Source organism: Larus michahellis, chromosome 2, assembly GCF_964199755.1.
Source record: "Larus michahellis chromosome 2, bLarMic1.1, whole genome shotgun sequence".
NCBI classification, from domain to species: domain Eukaryota; kingdom Metazoa; phylum Chordata; class Aves; order Charadriiformes; family Laridae; genus Larus; species Larus michahellis.
Genome location: NC_133897.1, coordinates 24,644,195 through 24,663,610, shown reverse-complemented (window position 1 = coordinate 24,663,610; position 19,416 = coordinate 24,644,195). Strand labels below are relative to the sequence as shown.

At 38.9% G+C, this 19,416-nt stretch overlaps 1 protein-coding gene across 2 annotated transcripts in view; it reads right to left on the bottom strand.

Annotated features, from left to right (window-relative positions):
• The window catches only part of ADAM22 (ADAM metallopeptidase domain 22), a 134,240-nt gene that overhangs the window by 38,495 nt on the left and 76,329 nt on the right, over nt 1-19,416 (bottom strand). For both annotated transcript variants that reach the window (XM_074574625.1, XM_074574624.1), the window contains exons 5-13: nt 18,650-18,732; nt 14,135-14,198; nt 13,418-13,487; nt 8,120-8,190; nt 6,820-6,894; nt 4,133-4,204; nt 2,937-3,103; nt 927-1,011; nt 383-473 (exon numbers count right to left, since the gene is read on the bottom strand). In XM_074574625.1, the coding sequence (XP_074430726.1) occupies nt 383-473; nt 927-1,011; nt 2,937-3,103; nt 4,133-4,204; nt 6,820-6,894; nt 8,120-8,190; nt 13,418-13,487; nt 14,135-14,198; nt 18,650-18,732 (778 nt within the window). The remainder of the gene's footprint in view (nt 1-382; nt 474-926; nt 1,012-2,936; nt 3,104-4,132; nt 4,205-6,819; nt 6,895-8,119; nt 8,191-13,417; nt 13,488-14,134; nt 14,199-18,649; nt 18,733-19,416) is intronic.

Sequence of the window (19,416 nt, the reverse complement as noted above, 5' to 3'; positions counted from 1 at the left end):
CTACATAACAGGACTGAGGTGGCTTTTCATCATCCCCAGGTCTAATAGTGTTTCTACCTTTGTGCTGTAAAATGGCAGCTATTCAGTCTGTGGGTGTGACATCGATCTCCCTGAAATGCATGGTTGTGGCAGACACCTTTATGATTTATTTTTAATGAAATGGTGACACCGGTGCTGCCAGCAATTATGGGCAAAGGGATATCACAGCATTTAAATAGAGGAAAATTAATAATATGACAGTCTCTCCTTGTGTTATTACAAGTAAAATATTCCAACATTGTTAGAAACATGGGGAAAAAACACATATCAGAGAGACACTGATAAGATCCTCCACCTTTTAACGTTTTCTCTTGAGACAGAGTGCAAAAGCAAACAACCTTACCACTTAGAAGTTTTCTTCTGTCTGAGAAAATGCCAATGTTTTGGGCCAAAGTTTGTGCCAGAGTAACTGCCATTAAGTCTGGCTTTCCAAACTGAAAGACACAAGCAAGGCAGGAAGAGTAATTAGTGATGTACGGGTATCTCAGATACAAGTGAAGCTTTTCTCATTTTAAGGCAATAAAAGGCAAAATCAGATACACAGTGTTAGAGTTCTTACTTCAGAGCAGCTAGATAATGGACAAGTGAGGAAAACTAAACATTGGCTTATGGACAAGTTAAGTAAGAGAAAGTCTGTTTCTTTCTTGCCATTGTGGCTGCAAGTATGAATGACAGGATATTGCAGAATCTGCTGAGAAGTGTATCTGAATCCATGTCTGACTTTATTCACTCACCACTCTTCATTGAGACATCCCTTCTAAAGAGCTGCACTAAAACTCTTCATCAGCAAAGAAGCAGCAAGATATTTTGAGGAACATGTCTGCACTGATAAATTCTGCGCAGACAAATTTCCACCACTTTTTGCTCATGCCAGTATCCCCACCTACCTCATTCACACCTCCGCCTTTAAGCAAGGAGCAGATTCCACCAGTGTGGGCTACACCACTCCGACTGCTCTGAAATCGACTCCCCCTTTGACAAAAAGGAAAAGAAGAGAAAGTTTACCCTGCTCAGCCCGTGAGTTTTGCACCTATCCATCCCAGTGTTTACCCTTATGACTTCCAAATGAGAAACTGGCATTTGCTGGTTGCCACCACTATGCTGCAAACTATGCAAAAAAAAAAAAAATGGGGAAAACCAGATAACCACTCACAAACCTCACATGACAAATTATCTCCAGAGAAGTTACACCATCTTCTCGCCTCCTTCTCAGACTATCTAATATAAGAAAGCATGAGGGGACTACTTTGCCAAACCACCTGAATCTCACCAGCCTTATGTTCATTGACTTCTGCTGGCACGTGGTACAGGCAGAGCACAGGAGAGGCCACTGTGTTGCCAAGGCATGGGGGACTACTCAAAACACATGTGTCTAGTTGGGCAATGCTGATGTGGCAAAACTCTAAGGGAGATGCGTTAGCGGCTCCCTGATGCAGAGGTAGGTGAAAACTCCCAGAACTGCAGCCCTTCTTATCCAGGGGACAGCTGCACTGTGAGACTAAATGTAATCATCTCTTTGGTGCTGACCACATCAGCATGAACGACTGCCAGTTACTGGAGACAAAATATACTCTGCTCCACTTCAGAGTACTGATCCATCCAATCTGCAGCAAAATGTTTTTTGTTCAAAGGAAAACAGAAACACATTAAGAAACTAGACAATGCACTAACTGTGTTGAAAGTGGAAGTTCATTTATAACCAGTGTACCATCACACCAGCCAGCCTCACCTCCCAACTTAGTCACATCTCACTCACAGACACAATTTCAGAAACTGGTATTTCTGAACAGCCTATGAATGCAATTCCTGAAACATCAGTGGTGGTGTTATGGACAGCACTGGAATTAGCACTACAGGGGTATACCCAGAGTGCCAGTCACAGGGCACATAGGGCTCTCTTTGCCCAAGCCAATCCACAAACATTCAAAAGAACAAGACTTCCCCCAAAGACCTTACAATATCACCAGAGAAGATATATAAAGGATGTGAGAAAACCTGATTCTCATTTTACAGACGAAGAGCTAAGACACAAATAAAATCTGCAAGCATCACTTGCAGATCTTACTAGCTGTCTTCATGGGAGAAGTCAATGACAGTAATAAAGCACGTGCAAAAATTCCGAGAAGCTGGATCGTGGCACCCTACCAGAGTCATGTGAAAGTGAGGTGTTTAGGTTAAGTTTATTCATACAGGGTCCTACAACAGTCAGCAGAGAGGGATAAGGACTCCAGAGCAACTCATATGGCCTGTCTCATGTGGATCAAAAATTTCAACCATGAACCTTCTCCTCTATTTTTGTAGATGTATTTTGTTATATCAGTCTTATTTCCAAAACAATCAAGAGATCTAGAGAAAATAACATTCCTCCCAGCTTATTCTTCTTATAGCACATGTCTCTCCAGAGAACGAACTGTGTCCAGGATCTGCAACACTTCAGTAATCCTGCAGCATGCAGATCATTCAACAAAGTAAAGCAAGCCATAGTGCTTTTTAAGCAGGAAACCTCATTGGTTTCAAAACCAATGTTCTGCTTTTAAATAATACAGTGGGGCTGTTCATGCTCTACTGACGAAGAAGCTAACCTCCGAGGTGGAACCATGCATCACCTTCCAGGCAGCTGCGCTTGCAGAGTGGGTAATTGCACAGAATAACCAAGACTTAAAGCGCATGCAGCTCGGGCTTAGTACATTAAAACTAAAATGAGAGTCAAAACTCTAGTTGCACTGGCAGGCAGTTTGTGCATTAACTTTTCCCCACCTCCCCATCAGAAACATCATTTTCTGAATTATCGTGGATTACACACACAACAGAAAGGAGATGCATCAGCCACTTGTGACAAGCAACCCCCAAGGAAAGAATAAAACCCAGTAATAAAAACATCACACGAGGTTACGTACGAAAAAAGGTGAACTGCGTCACTTTTCTCTCTGATAAAATCCCTCCTATATTTCATAAACTCACGTAGGGTCACCAAGGGGTTTTCAGATATGGTGAACTTGTTATCAGTAGCCCAGGTTTCCATGGCAACCAATACTATCCTGGTGTTAAGTTGTTCTTTATATATCTAGTACATTAACAGAATGAACAAATATATTATGTCAAATAGAATAAAGGTGAGTTTTACCCCTTTTTTGTAATAGCTTAAATTTTTACATAACTAAATATTTAGCTTGTTCTACCAAACTTTAGGTTCTCCCAGGTGATTTTATCTCCCTTAAAACCAAGAAACAAACATGAAAGCAAAGTAAAATCTAAATTTTAGACCTAATTCTTCAATCAGCGCTCTCAGTCTGCAGAAAGATCCCTTGCAGGTCCTACACAGGCGGAGGTGCATAGAGTGGAAATGGGATTTTTGAAAAATTACTACAGAACCATTCAAAATAGTTCAAAGATTTAGAATTAATGGGTCTATTATAACGTCCAGGTCACCCCAGTGACACATGAGGGCTCTTATACCAAACAGTGATCTATAAACCAGTTTTAACTGGGATACACCACTACAGCAGTACTTAACCCCATGCTGGCTGAATCACAAAAAAAGGGCGATCCTTTCAATTCCGGGGGCTAACACTCCACACCAAGTACTTTCAAGAGTGGGAACCACATTTTTCTTTTTCTAGGAATACTTTTCTGGGGTGAGGTGCAAGAACCAGCAGGCCCACCAATTTAGCGCCACAAATACAATCCGCATAACCCACTTGTATGTCCCTATTCTAACTCATTTATTTACTCTAACGCGCTGCTTCTGGAGAAATTTTAGTGCATTCGAATTTCAGCCTGTCTTTTGCGTTTCTGGTTGTCAACATAGGGATCCTGTATTAAAGACTGTCATACCTAAGGCGCTCTTTAAAACTCAGGCTCAAGTGATTGATCCATCAGGATACCTAAATGTTTGAAGCCACAAAATACCTCTAATGCTTTATGTTAGACAAAGGCTTTATAGGTGGCTGACTGTGGTTCTAGATGAAAATCTGTGATCTTCACATATGTTATTATTAGGTATACCATGAACTGACAACTCCCGCATCTATCGGTAGGAGAATCATATGACTCATCTCGCACGTAAAAGAACATTTAGTTGACTGATACTTACTAAATCTGCCATGTTCACAACCGATTTAGCATAGCTGTTTGTATGGCCTACTGACAAGCGGTGCTTTTTGCACTGCAAAACAAACACAAACAAGTTACATATACAGACTCCATTTCCAAAACCGCATGAAGTAAAAAGCAACTACATCAACAATAAAACCCCTGTGCAAGGTTCAGTCTCCTGTGCTGAATGTAATGCTAATAAGCAATAGTAGAAAGTTGTTCAGAAACACACATTACTGATATACTTTACAACTTTGCATACTATACAGCTGTTGTATTAATTCCTGTTTGGAAAGTGCTCTAAGATCTTTACTGAAAAATGCTATAGAAACAGGAACACACTGTTATTATCTTTATTATTGGTGATTTTTAAGTTAATTCCAAATGCCAATACAGAAATTAGCAACATTATTTCCATAGTTGAGACTTCTTCAGAGGTATTACCCCAAGAATGCCTGCATCAGTGTTTTAATCTATCAATCAGACTTCCTTTTTTTTTTTTCATTTCTCTCTTTTAAGGTGTCTTCTGGATGTACAGTTTCACATTGCATAATACCACAGTAAATGGTTCAAAACACTTCAGCAATCAGACTGCAATGGCACCTTTACTGACTTCTACAATACACTGCTATAAAGGTAACACTGAAGACAGCTGGCCAGGTACTCCTATCTGCAGAAAGAAACACTTACAAATGAGAACTATAGGTATGAAAGTCACAATTATCTTAGAAGAACTCAGGACAAAAGGACTGAGATTTTCAGATATGTTTAATCATCTTATGCCCCATGACGCTTGATTTTGGAATGAAAGTTGTCCATATTCTCTGGAAGTTCGGATCTTTTAGTCGCAAGAATTATCTAGCAGCTAGGCGGTGGGAAAGGCATGCTTTCAAGCAGGAATGGGGGAAAACCACCAAAAATGAGGATGTCGCACTTACTAAAAAAACAGGACAGGACTGTGAAGCTAAAAATGGTAGAAAGGATGAAATGAAAAAGCTACAAAATAAATGGAAAATGAAGCACAGGAACAAAGGGAAATAAGTGTATTATTCAAGTCTCTATTGGCAGCTAAAACCTCAAATTTTAGGCCTCCAGCTTCTCTAAGCATCCTACAGAAATGTTTTCATTATACTAATTTATAAGCCTATTTCAACGTTTGGATTTTAAAAGCTTTATTCCCTGAATGGAAGCAAGAGTTGGATGAGCAGCCGAGGGGGCAGACAGGAAGGCACCGCACCCCTCGCCGCGGTGAGTGGCCCAGGGGGATGGGTGGGATGCAGCTGGCTCTGCAGACCAGAGGAAGAAGCGTGAGGTTCGTTGCTCCCTCTGGGAGCACCTGAGGAGGGTGAACGGTGAAATGGCTCTGATTCTGCAGGGTGTCAGCTCCACGCTGAATACATCGGGAGTGCCACATCTACTTGCACGCACAGAGAGTTATCCAAATACACACGCGTACTAGCCCAGGCCGTGGGATGGGAAGGAGCCCAGAGCATACGACACTTCCTTCTCCTAGGAGAAAATTATTTGGCTTCTTCGACCACAGACGTTCACTGGCATTTGCTTCAGTGGACTGACTCTCACAGTAGCTATAATTAAGCAAAATTAGGAAACGTTGTCCTTGGGGGGAATCAGTCCAGACAGATAAAGTCCTGGGGAAAAGCTGTGGCTCCACGTCTTCAAGATCAAACACAATGGCACAGCTTTAGGGAATTCTGTGTCCAGTATTGTCCATTTTAATGCAAGAATTTATTGCTATGCTCATCAAACTGAGCTGATGGAGGAGTACAGTGTCAAAGGACAGTGGCACATTCCTTTTACACTCTGATGCCTATATCTGCCAGTTTGGGTATTGCTTGAGAGAAGCTGCACATCACAGAAAAAGCAGATAAAATGTATAGACAAATTTTGATTTTAGAGCCATAAAGGACCATAAAATCAACTACTGTCACCAGTCGGAGGGGCATCACCACCCTCTGAACTTTACCCAGTTACTTCAAGATCAAATCCTATTGTTTGTGTTTGACACCACCACATCTTCCAGAAATACACTGTCTGGATCTGAAGACTGCAAGCGATGGAGAAGTCACCATTTCCTTTGATATTCCTTTCATTAATTATTAATAATCTTCGCTGACATAAATCTGTGCCTTTTCCCACTTGAATGAGCCTGAGTTTTCTTTAATACACTAAACTTTATTATGTCTGTTTCCACTACATTAAAGAGCCTATTTATGTTCTCCCAGAGAAAGTATATGTGCTTAACAAAATAATTTTCTCTATATTGATTTGGACCTATCACAATCTCCCATTGTCAACAGCAGCTGCACAACTGCAATAACTGCATTATTGATTGCTGAGTGGCTGTAACTAAGACAAGTGCTCAAGAAAGCCAGAAAGAAAATCATCAGCTTAAGTCGCAATGACATTAGTTACTTTATGACACAAAGCTTTAATTTATCACCCTCCTTTCTCGTAACTCAGGCCTGGTTGCATTCTTGGTGAAATTACCTTGCCAAAATTCAGAAGCAACTTCATCAATGGTTAATGAGACCATAATCTCTTCTCTTAAGGGCATACTGAATTTATTCTGGCCATATGTTATTCTTTATTGTTATCCTTTGTGGACCAATTAAGACAATTTGATGTTGGTGATAATTGTAAGATGTTGAAGTGTGTCAGTCTTACCATTAGATGATCATTTACAATCATTAACTCAATGTATTTTGTTTCCTCTTCAATTTTACGTGGAATCTGACGAACCTACAGAGAGAGTACAACCGTAAGAGAGTCTAACAGAATACAGACAGAGTGTAACTGATAACTATAAACAGCTTCAGAAACCAAACTTCTCACACATAGATTTTTTTCTATCGTCTTAATTCTGGTCTCAGATATTGAAGAAAGTTCAGATGCTTATTTGCATCTTTTAAAAAAAATTATTTCACCTCCGCCAGGACATTTATATCACCTTAAACAATGAAATCGAGTCTTTCAACCCATCTAATCCCAAGTTTAGTTTTTTTTTTACAGAGAATCCTCAGTGGGGCCTATATCTCTAAAAATGGGTTGTGTCACCTATAAACTTTTGTTTTCAAAGAGACTGTGTGCTTGATTCACACAATGACAGCAGTACTCACCTCCATGTTATGCTTACTTTGCATTTAGAAAGAATTACGACTGTGCTTCTTCATGGTGTCCTTGTTTTCCTGGGTTTTCCAGGAGAGTTATTATATCATTATGTTTTAAAAATACAGAGTAATGGCTAGTTTATTGAAAGGAAGCAAACCACCTGATATAAAGTAAGACCCTCAAGAATGACTTCTGGAGTTTCTCCAATGTCTTTCTCACTTCTCTTTTGCCTCTGAGAGGCTTACATTAGTCAGGGATGTTAAAGCCATCTTCCCCTCCCACGGCTCTCAGGATTTCCTTTTTGCCTGCACTGTTCAGCCCCCGTGGCCAGGCTCTGTTTTGACCTGTACCATCATTTGAGCTCCATTCCTATAATGCAAACAAGTGCTGCCATCTTTCCAGGGTACAGACAAAACACTTGCACTTAAGTTGTCTCCCCCACCTTAATAAACAGGGAATGAACTCTCAGTTTAGAATATCTATTTTAAATCAAAGTCAAGTGACATAGAGCAGCTACTTGTCACCACTGCAACATAAAAATACTTGTAGATGTTTCATTAATTGGGAGTTGATGAGAAAACTCTATACTCAAAATGAGAGAAAATATTTTAGCTACTTTTTTGATTGCAATTTAGTAGTGTTTGTTTAACAATTTCATAACTCGCCAGGTAAGCAATGTCTGAGAGAACCCAACAATGTTTTGTCAGCCTTAGATACCTCTTCTTGTAACAGCTCTATTGATACAGAGACCTCATGCCAAACCAGCAGCAGCAGCAGGACTCCATCTGGACAAATTCATTCAGCAGACACAAAATAAACTTGATGGCATATTACTTATAAGCATATTGGCACATACCTGCCTTTTACTTCTTTTGTGTCTTGGCTTTACAACAAACTTCTGTGACGTAGTATTCATTTGCCAGAACTCTAAGCAGAAAACACAGGCAAATAAATTGAATGTATACAAGAACGTAGCCCAAGAATTAGCGACCCCGATGCCGCATGACAGTAGCATGGCATTCTTCCGCACAGCAGATGCGGTAACAACTCCCTTTTTCAAGTTTCCAGTTAGAAAGGAGGCAATGTTACAGGTGCTTCCCAGTAACACGGTTCTTATTAAAAACCCCACTAGTGATAATCTGGATCTGCTGAAACAGATGATCTGTGGGTGTCACGCTTCAGAAAGCGCAGCAGATGTTCTACGCCAAAACTTCACCAACACTGGGCATATAGTATTATTAGCACAGTGCTTCCATGGAGAGAATCACATTTTCGGGAATTCAGCAGACATTCACAGAGCTGTTGCAATAGCTACCTAAATTAATAAGAAGAGCACGGAAGGCAGAATTAATGCTTTAAGACGATTATATTTACAAAGTAAAATATGTTAGAGTTGGGAGTAACCTTTTAAGATTTTGGCAATGCTCACTATCAATACAATATTCCTCCCTGCTAACCCCCCTGTGTCTTTAATTTCTTCAATCTCTAATCATAAGCACCAAGTAGTTTATTCTTTTGCCAAGTCCCTTTCATCAAATCTATTACTAGCCACTCACGGAAAGGGACACATGCTTATAATGTTTAAAAGCAGAAGACAATACTTGCTCTCACCCTTTTAAACATCCAAGAAGTATTTTTCCATCTTTTATCTTAGATTACTAGTCCCTGCCTCACTCCTCTCTAGACAACAGAAATCTCTTTATCTTGTATAAACATGTTTACTATTCACATAACCCCAAGATCATCTTTTTTTGAGACACATAAATTAAATGCTTGCAGTTGCTTATTTTGTAATGTCTTTTTTCTTTGTCCTCTCTTTTGTATTTTCTCCACCTTTGGACATCCTTTCAGTCTCCAGAGACTGAAAACTTCTTTCAGTATTCCAGAGTGATTTTATCAGTCCTGCAGACTAGTCGTTAGTATACGATAGAGACTGTGTAAATTAAGGGACTTCCAGTTCACATACTTTTGTACACAAGTTTTGGTTGTTACAAAATCCTAAACAGTCCACTTTCGGCAGTGAGATAAGAAAGTTTCTCACAGTTCCACCTCCCACCTGCTGTACATTAACTGTGCAGTTTCTTAATGAGGATTAAAACCAATGCTGATAGGAATTTGACAGGGCTGCCATATCAGCAAAACCTTAAAACAAGAAGCTGAATTGCCCATCTGACAAAACATTACAAGGCATAAGTGCTAATTTTAACCAGGAGCAGCTTGTTACTGATAAAAACAAACCAGGAAAGCAAAGTATGGCTAACTGGTATTGTCTCGGCTAAATCTTGGGGATTATGCTGTCATTTTGGTATGTGAAGTTTGCAGATATCTTTTTACAGAAGGGCCTGGACAATCATAGGCCTTTTGCTTAAAAATGTTTTCATGGTTACACCAGTGCACTTGAGGATTTTCTTTACAAAAAGAACGTAAAATAAATTAAATCACGTCCAAGGGTCACTATATATTGCTGAAAGACCTGCAGTCTCTAGAGTTCGCAATGCTGAGAAACTGAATCTTGAAAATTTTTTTACAGATTTGTTTTTGATTATGCTTTACATATGTTTACTGATTTATAGTCTGTGTTCTAGTGCCACACGACTGGCTCTCAACCTATGATTTTATATTTTCTATTATGCTTAATGAGACTGGTAAAAATACAACTTTTCAATCAGAAAAATAATAATTTACAATATGTATATAGAGTCTCAGATAACTTTACCAGCAAATGCAATCGTTTTACCTACCACCGGAAGTCAGTCATCTCTAGAGGGGAATGATGCAGCCAATAATGTTAACACATTAACACACATTAACACATGAATTCACGCAGGGCGCATTTCCAGCCAAGAACCCTCAGGCAAAAGAACATGACCATCAAAATCACAGGAAACCTAGACAGCTGAGAAAGCCTAGTGGAAATTTTGATGGGAACATATTACCTTGACAAAGCATAATGAGGATTCATAGAATCATTTAGGTCAGAAAAGACCCTTAGGATCATTGAGTTCAACCATAAACCTAACGCTGCCAAGTCCCGCTAAACCATGTCCCTAAGCACCACACCTACATGTCTTTCAAGTGACCTCAAAAGAAAATGACATCTGTTATGCATTATTTGAAAAACAACACCTTCAATAACATAGTGTTGTCTAAGGCCATGCCAGGGCACTGTATGTCTCAATACAGGTTGTGAGAAAAAATACAGTCAACTAAATTATGAAGTCAAATGCTCTAAGCATGCAAAGTCATCCATTCAGGCTTTCCTAATTTAAATTCTTCATTACCTCCTCAGACCACTGCAAAGTACAGTACGATTAACTCTTTTCTGCAATAGCTTTCTTTTTTCCTTTTTTCTTTCAATACCCAAGGAGCAAAAGAATGTAAAAAGTACATTGCTATGGAACTGTAGTAAATATAGTGCGCCCTTTTACTATCACTGATATCGAGTAATCCTTATTACTTGTTTTTTTTCCTTTCTAACATCAATATTGAAGCTGATGATACATCCAGCCCATTCCTAACACAGTTCTGAGTGGAAATCTTAGCTTACACATAGACTCTTTTAAAGATAAGAAGAAAATCTTGACATCAAGGAAGATCTCCTTAGGCTGGGCAAATTGATAAATTATAAGAGTAATGAGGAATGTAAGAAATACTGATGACATAACCTAGCACAGTGCTTGCTATTAATAATAATGATTCTGCTGTAGTACGTAAAAAAAAAAAAAAAAGCAATCACAACAATACTACCAGCAATTAATTGCAAGTATTGTTTAAAGAAAAAAAAAAAAAGAAGAAAAAGAAAAGTCAGGACATCAGCCAGCACTCTCCAGACTGGCAGAGAAGAGGCAGTGCCAAGCAAAGACACTGGTGGGGCAGCATGTGGGAGGAGCGAAGGAGAAGGTGGGACAGGGTGTGCAGCAGGTTGGGGGATGAACAACAGAGCTTCTGTGGGCACAGGGAAAAGGGTGGGGAAGCAGAAGGTGGCACGGACTGCTCTCATCCTCTGGAGCTGTGGCTATGCATGGAGGATGACTTAAAGACAGAGATAAACTGAATAATCACAAAGAAAAATGGTGCGATTCCTAGTAAGGATATAATACATTGCATCTACTGAAACTTTCACTACAAACCTCAGAAACACCTTTCCAAGAAGTTTTACAAAAACAAGTATGGGCATGTGGGAGAGCAGATCCCGAGTTAAAGTTTACCTCTCCATATATCGGATCCTAAACGTAAAGTGATAGAAGATTAGCACCTTGTACCTCTTATCCGCATTACAAATATTTGTATAATTAAGATCACTATCACTCTACAACTAAATCTCCTTTTCAACCTTTTCTACAATCTTGTGATTCTAATTCAGTCTAATGGCAACATCTTCCACTGTCATATGCCAGGCTTCCTACAGCACAGCCAGCAAATATTCGCTTGTTATCTACAGTGAAATCAAAACTCTACAGGCATTACCTGGATTTTTGTGAAAAACAAGCAAACAATCAAAAAACAAACCTGAAGCCCTATTTTGATAGGTTTTTTGAAAATCAAGAAGCTTTGGTGGAGGTCATACTAGTGGATTATACGCGCAATGAATTCCTTTTCATAATTTTAAAAGCAGAAAATAATTTTATTCCAAAATATTGTAAACATAAAATATCACTATTAGGAAATCTTATAAGACACCTGTCAGATATCTACTAAGTATCAGCTTTAGCAGTCTCCTACTTTAAGAACCTGACACAGAAGATTTATTTTAAACTCAGCAGTGGTTGCATTATTTCCGACCTTTCAAATGACATATCCTCAAGAAAGTGTGATAAAAGATGCACTTTATTATTTGGCCTTATGTTCAAGAAATTGTTCTCATTACACTACCATCTCCACAAGTACAGGGAATAACCATGGAACATGTCTAAGGTGCATGTACATAGGGAGCTTCATGATACAGATGTCAACGTCTTGCACTGCATGAGCCTTTTGTGCTGCCCCTGCATCCCAACGCCTCCTCCACCTTGTCTGGGCAATCATCAGCAGAGGACGTGAGGCACTAAGCTGGGATTCTGTTTTGTTTAGACTCAGAAATGTTCCTTCCTCAGAACTGAAATCAAGGCGACCCAATTGTAGCAATTTCCCTTGTTTGTTATCATTAGCTCTCTGAATGATTTTACTTCGCTTAACAGCTAGCAAACCTGCACACACTGTGCTCCAGCGAAGGACCCATTCATGTGCAGTACCCAGCACCTAAGATCCCAGATCCAACCTTACCGTAGAACAAATAGTTTGTAACAAGATGACTGGACAGTTCTAACTTTCCTGAAGAAATTAGTCTAAAGGTGGTTTCTACCAAAATGACAGTGTCTATGAAGGACAGTTTTATTTACCTAGGACATATTTTGTAGTGTAGGAAAATGCATCTGTAAAACTGGCAAATCCTTGACAGAATGGGGATATGCCATAAATACTGCACTTTTAGCTTCAATTAACAAGCCAGCTTCTCAGATGAAAACTCATTTTTTTAAAAACCTCTTTTCCGTCCACACACAATATAAACTGTTTGTGGGGATTCATCGCTACAAGCACCTGAAAGCAGTTCTGCCTCCAAATTCGTTTGTACTGAAATGGATGACCCGCACTATAGCCAGTACTGTGAAAGATGCTGAACAGACTGGAGATGGAGAGAGTCACTAAACAGCAAAGATATTTGGCAAGTTCTTATCTCCCAGGCTTACGCTCACACCATGGTACTCACCCTGTACCTCAAAATAGGAAAAATACATGAAAAGTTATCAACCACTGGCAATGTGGGTTTATTTTCATTATCTTTAGGCTACCTCAGTCCTTTCCTTTCTTCAACTACTAGGCTGTAAGGCACTCCATAAACTGTATGACTTGTTAAGAGAAGCATACGTCACAACATGAAGGTCTAGAAGATGATTGATTCATTGGATTCAGGGTTTTTTCAGCACTTCAGGTTCTTTTTCAGTGCTTTCAGTGTTTCAGATTCTTTTTTTTTAGTGCTTTTTTATTTAATCGGGGAAAAAGAAGAGATATAGAAATAAACAATATACTGTCAGAAGATTATCTATCAAGTACAATTAATAAATTTGGCCTTACGCTAAAAAATGTCAGTAAGTCATGAATATTAAAAAAATCATACCAGTTGGCAGGTCATCCGAAGGAAATTCAAACAACTTGGATTTGTAAACAGAGTGGAAATGGAAGTCATCCTGAAATAGTAAATAATTGCACGTATTAAACCTGGACAAACCAATCTGTCTCATGAGCATTAAACAGACAGTTCCAAAGGTCCTTGTTACCCAAGACCTAGACTAGTGAACATGCAAGTTGGAAGGCACCATTAATCTACACTCTTCCCAACTGTGATGTGATTGTTAATGCCACAGTTAATCATCTTCTATTTGAAATATCTGAGTACATCAACAGGAGTGTCTGAGCACGCTTAGAGCCAGGCTTAAGAGAGCTGCCCAGGGAACATCAATGAGAGTTACAGGAGCTGCTGAACTGGAGTCAAGGCCAAACCAGGAGGAAAGGGATGTAACAAATCCGGAGCAGGAAGTGCCAGAGAAGGGGATGGAGCACTCACAGGCTTCTCCTGCTGGTTCCAAGGGACTCAGTCACCCTCCGGTGCTGCACTGCTCTACATCCAAGTGTTGCAGAGTACACACATATACACATTGCGTTGCCTAAATTTTGGAGGTCTACTTTTGTCTGTGATGATGGGGATTCACATATGAGGTAAATGAGTTGGGAATGAGGGGGTGACCCTTTAGTCCCAGAGCCTTATGCCTACCCTGTGACCGTGAATGTCGGTATTCAACAAACAACACAGCAGACTACTGTAAGTTCTACTTACATCTGAAGTGTAGTTTTCATCTGGCTCAATAAGGTAAGTATGATTTCCATCATAGAACATCCCACTGTCGAGAGCAGGAAACGTAAATAGTGATTTAATAAACAGATACTAATGAAATATGGAAGTAAGTTTAAGAAGTCCATATATTTTAAAAATTTAAATATTTCAAAAAGGAAGCAGCTAAAAATTGTTTTCAGGAACTAAATGTAATTCTGAGTCAATCTTTTGTTTCTTCGCTTCAGAAAGAAAGATACTCTCTCCGTGGTGACTAAACTCTTCTTTCTTCCCCAAAGCTTCTCTACAACAAATAAACACCACAAAAATTGGCTAATTCAGACAACTGAAAATCCAATCCAGGGCCCCTACACCCATGCAAAAGAGATCTACCTGCAATAGATAAATAAGGGACCTGTCTTCAGAACATCTGTATTTGGAACACGTGCACAGCTTTCCCACAAATAAAAATACTATTGAATTGAATTGATCCTTAGGTTTTAATGGTTTTGATTAACTCTTTCCTCAGTAATTTCATATAGTACCAAGTACAAAGGGCATAATGGGATCTTTTGGGTGTAGAGGGCTGTTTTGGGCATTTCAGCAATAATAATAATGGCAGATGGTCTTTTCTTTTTCAATTGATTTTTTAAATTGAAATGCAATCAGACAGGCTTCCAATGGGTTGTGGTGAAAAGAGATACAGAGGACCAAGCCTTCTGCCATACCCATGGTTCTGGCTAAGTACTCATGCTCTCTTTCTTAATGGCATAAAATCTTCTCAGCTACAGAAACTTGAAGGTCATCCATGACAAGGACACTGTTATGTATCTCAGAAAATCTGTCACTTTGGTTGCCCATACACAATCACCAATTTTCCATGTTAAATTCCAACACACAGTTCAAGTCTAAATGAAGAACAAACTAAACTCTTAAGGCTCTTTAATGGATGAAGCTGGTCTGTGACAGTAACACCAGATGTTTTTGCATTACCACTCGAATGTTTTCTGTTAAAAGTTACCTTAAGTTTACTTAGGGAAAGAGTGTATCGAGGTTTAATCTTTAACACAATGCAGGACACACAAGTGTGATTGAATTGCACCTTAAAAGAAAGTGTTGATATAGACGTTACCCTGTTAGAGCATAAAACCAAAGGGTATTTCTTATATCACTACCATTCTGATCTTCAACCAAATCAGTATTTTTTTTTAAATAATTTTGCCTTTATTGCAGTGGCATACACGCATGGTTGGGACTAGGCTGTATCAGCATGTCCCTTTCAAAGGGCTTTAAGCTTGGCCATAAATATGAACTGTAAATCCAAAGTTGGAACATAGTACACAACAGCAGCATGAAAGCAAGATTATTTATTTATTTAGATTACTCTTCAGCAAACTTTTAGGCATCAAAAGCACCCCACTGGAATTATAAACAACAAACCAAATACTTTTATTTTTTCTTATGCAGCTTTTTTTTTTTCATCAGCAAAATTGATTTTGGTTCTGCACAGGACCAGATGCAGACCAGATGCAAAATACTGTCATTCTTTTCCTTACTATTAAGAAATTTAAGCATATATTAAGTTTGTAAACCGTTACAGCTATTGATGAGCATACTTCTCTTAAGATCAGTCACTTACGGGGTTAACCACGTAGCATTCACAGAAGTAGCTTGGGTTACTGACTCTGTAAGGTACAGCAAGTGTGATCCTGAGCATTATCTACAGTTTAAAGCTGTTTCACCTTTCAAATTACCTGTGCCTATTCTTTAGAAATAAATACTGTCTACACAGCTTAAGATAAATATTCTAGCACCTGCTGAAGCTTCTTTACCTGGGAATAAGATGAGATTTGGCAACATCCTGCAGCAAAACTTCCTTAAGTAAAATCGCAATTTTACTTAAGTACAGTCTACAAGATGAAGCTCTATCAGTAAATGGATTCTCATGCAACTGTTGCACCCAGAAGCACTGACCTCTGATCAAGTCACTCAACAGCGACAAGAATAAAAGTCACGGCTGACCTACAGATCTGACTTGCCCACTCGAAGCATTCATGAAGTCAACTGACTTCAAGAGTCCAGTGCTCTGTGAACAAATCACACGCTCACAGATGTGTTAGAGAGAAAGCAGTAGCAAAACATGTGCCATTTCAAAAACCTGAATTTTGATTATGTATATTTCTTAAAAAAACAAATTTATAGTTGTGAAGTCTAATTTGCAGTAATAACAGCCGTTTTTATTTTCACCACCAGTGGGCAGCAAAATCATAGACCAACCTGGTGTCTGTGCAACTCGCCTGGAAACACGGCACTGTAGATCGTGCCTGACTATAGCTTATTTATATCCCAGCAACCAATGTGTTTTGCATTCAAAGTTTTGTTGTGTTAACTCATAGGAAACTGTGGTTACTGCATATCCCACGGAAAACAAAAAAAAAAAGAATAAATCCAAACAAAATGGCTCACTTGGAGTTCAGGTTGCAGAGATACATTTTTCATTAGCAAAGTCATTAAGAAGAGAAGAAATCCCTAATTTTAAGTACTCTGTCAGCCAGTCATCCAATTAATTTAACTAATAAAAGGAAGACCACAACATAGACATTACAAACAGAAGAACTCGTAATTTATGATTAAAAAAACCACAACATTTTCTCACATGTATGAAAAATTCTGCTGTTACTGGACAAGATCTAGAGGTACTAATAAGTAAGAGAGGAGATTAGCACGAACTTTGGGAATATGAAGCTTATTATTGTATTAAAGGCATCTGTTCTGTCTTATGCACTGCCTAAAACTCATGAGAGCAAAGCTCCTGCCCTGCAAATCTTATTAGAAGATAACTCTCCCCAACTTCCTTCAATCCAGCGAGACGCTCTGAGCTGTGGTTGGAGCTAAGGAGCTCTGATTGCCGGTGTGAGTTTCTAGTAATTACTAGCATTTAAAATCGACTGTGGAGGAACTAGTTGTAATGATGGAAATGCAGTGTCAGAGAATGCGAGTTTAATACAGCTCAGGAAAACATTACTTTCTCGTACCGGATGCTGGAATTACCAACCTGCTGTAGTCAGCTTCATATTGCATCTTGTGTGAAGGATAACTCTGCTGAAACTTTATTGTATGAGAAAAAGGAAAAAAAAAAAAAGACACCTCTCAAGGGAGACTTATACAGGGAAAAAAAAAAAGCGTCTTTCATCACATAACTGTGTTAGAACAGGCCAATTTGAGTACCAGGAAATTTAAGAAAACAGAGCGGCAGGAGGGTCAGTCTAAGAACAAACCCACAAAAGGATGGCAGGAAAGGATCTATGCAGGCTTTCCTTCCTTTCTGCTTTTTCTCCTAGGAGTTGGCAGGGGCCAAGACCTAATGGATCACTGCTAATGGAAGCCATGCAGTGGCTCAGGATGCATTAGGATGCTACTATTTTTAGGCTCACTGTCCATACTGAAACTGGGCTCAGGTTTCTTGAGCTGCTCAACCTTGATCATAAAAGAGATAAACACAGCTGTAAATCAGACAAGTGTAAGGATGACAAGTCTTCCGCATGCATTCTCCCCCTTCCTAACAAAGAATATACAAATCCAAAAGAAAGACACTACTTAAATATGTATACTTATACGGCTGAAACCAAAACTACAGAATAGTTAAGAGACAGACAATAAGCCGAAGTTTTCCATCAGCTACACCTTGCTTCCTCAGGAAAAGGCAAAGCTCAGGTAATCTCCACACAGGCTCACTTGCTGCCGTGACTTTTCAAGCTGATCTCAGTATCAAAAGAGCTGAGACCCCATAATTCCCAGATTCAACAGACACTAAAGTTACTTGGTTGCTCTGCAAACCTGACTAGCATCTATCTTTCAATAGTGCCAAAAAATTGACAGGTCCAAAAGCCGTACAATCAGCACACAGCTCCATGTAACCTTCACATGACAGGCGCTTTAATTATATTATCACCAAAATTATGTACTTTAAAAAAAATATATTATGGCACAATTTTATATCCTTTCTTCCAGATTTTCCAAGATTTTACTGTATCAAAGGTATTATCTCATGCACATAGCTTAAGTCCAGCAATTCTGTGAAGAAAACGGATAGGCCAAGAGAAATTCTTAACTGACACTTTCCTTTGTAAAGAGTAGAAAAGAAAGATAAAATACATCATCGTAGCAACAACAGAGGAACACAATTTCCAAATGGTTCATGTCAATACTGGCAGTAGTTTTTATTCTTGCAGAATAGGATGTTTTCAGCTACTTTTACTCTTCTATCTCTATAATATATTATCTTAAAACAATACCTGGACACTGGCATATGTCATGTCCTCAGTTTGAAAAGAAAAAAGAAGAAAAAAAAGGCTTTTTGCAAGGTTCAAATTAAACCCATTTTTCCTAAAGATTGTTGAGTACTTAATATTGGTAACAAACTAGTAGGAAAATAAATAGCACTTATTTTACTATTAACAGCTTTATTTTGCTTAAAAGACTAATAAGCAAAGGCCAGTAAAAACAAAACAGCAGACTTACTGTAATCCATGGCATGTTGACAAGGCAACAAATGATACAGGATTTCCTCGAATTTCTCCCTGATAATAGCAATGTTCTCCTCCCTGAAATTACAAATTGAAACTGTAAATCCACAGGACATCCCACAATATCACACTCCATCCTGTCAAACACTGTTTTTTCATAAAAACATTGCCAACCCACTGACATGGCACCAAGAATTGACTATCACTCACAAGGGTGTTCATCCCATCTCCTTTTAGCCATGGTTTGGAATCTAGACAAACATCATTTCAACTCTCTACACCAAACAGAGATATTTTCAGTGTGAAAACCTTGGCATCCTGAGACAGATTTCGGAGACAAATGACTCCAGAAGTGCTCACCTTTCTTCATTGACTAGGAAAAATGTTGGAAATAGGGGGCTTAGATTCAACACCTGGTCTGCACACGGCTACCTTGAACAAGATGAACTCTGTTCTGAGAGTAAGGCAATTTCCTACTTCTAAGGAGAAAGGTGTGTTTATCAAATAATAGTAATACTTGATTTAAAATAAGAACAAATCAGAAATGCTCACTAGTGCTCCAAAACTAATGAAATTTTAAGTATAGCCAATCAGTAATGGAATATATTGAAAATTAATATTTGCCTCTTCTCTTCTGCAAATAAAATATACACTTTTCAAATCAAATCCAGCAGACCTTACTCAAAAAATCCCACCCTTAGTTTCACAGAAGTCACACCGATAGCAAAGTAAGGCCTACTGCACATGCACTGAATGTATTCA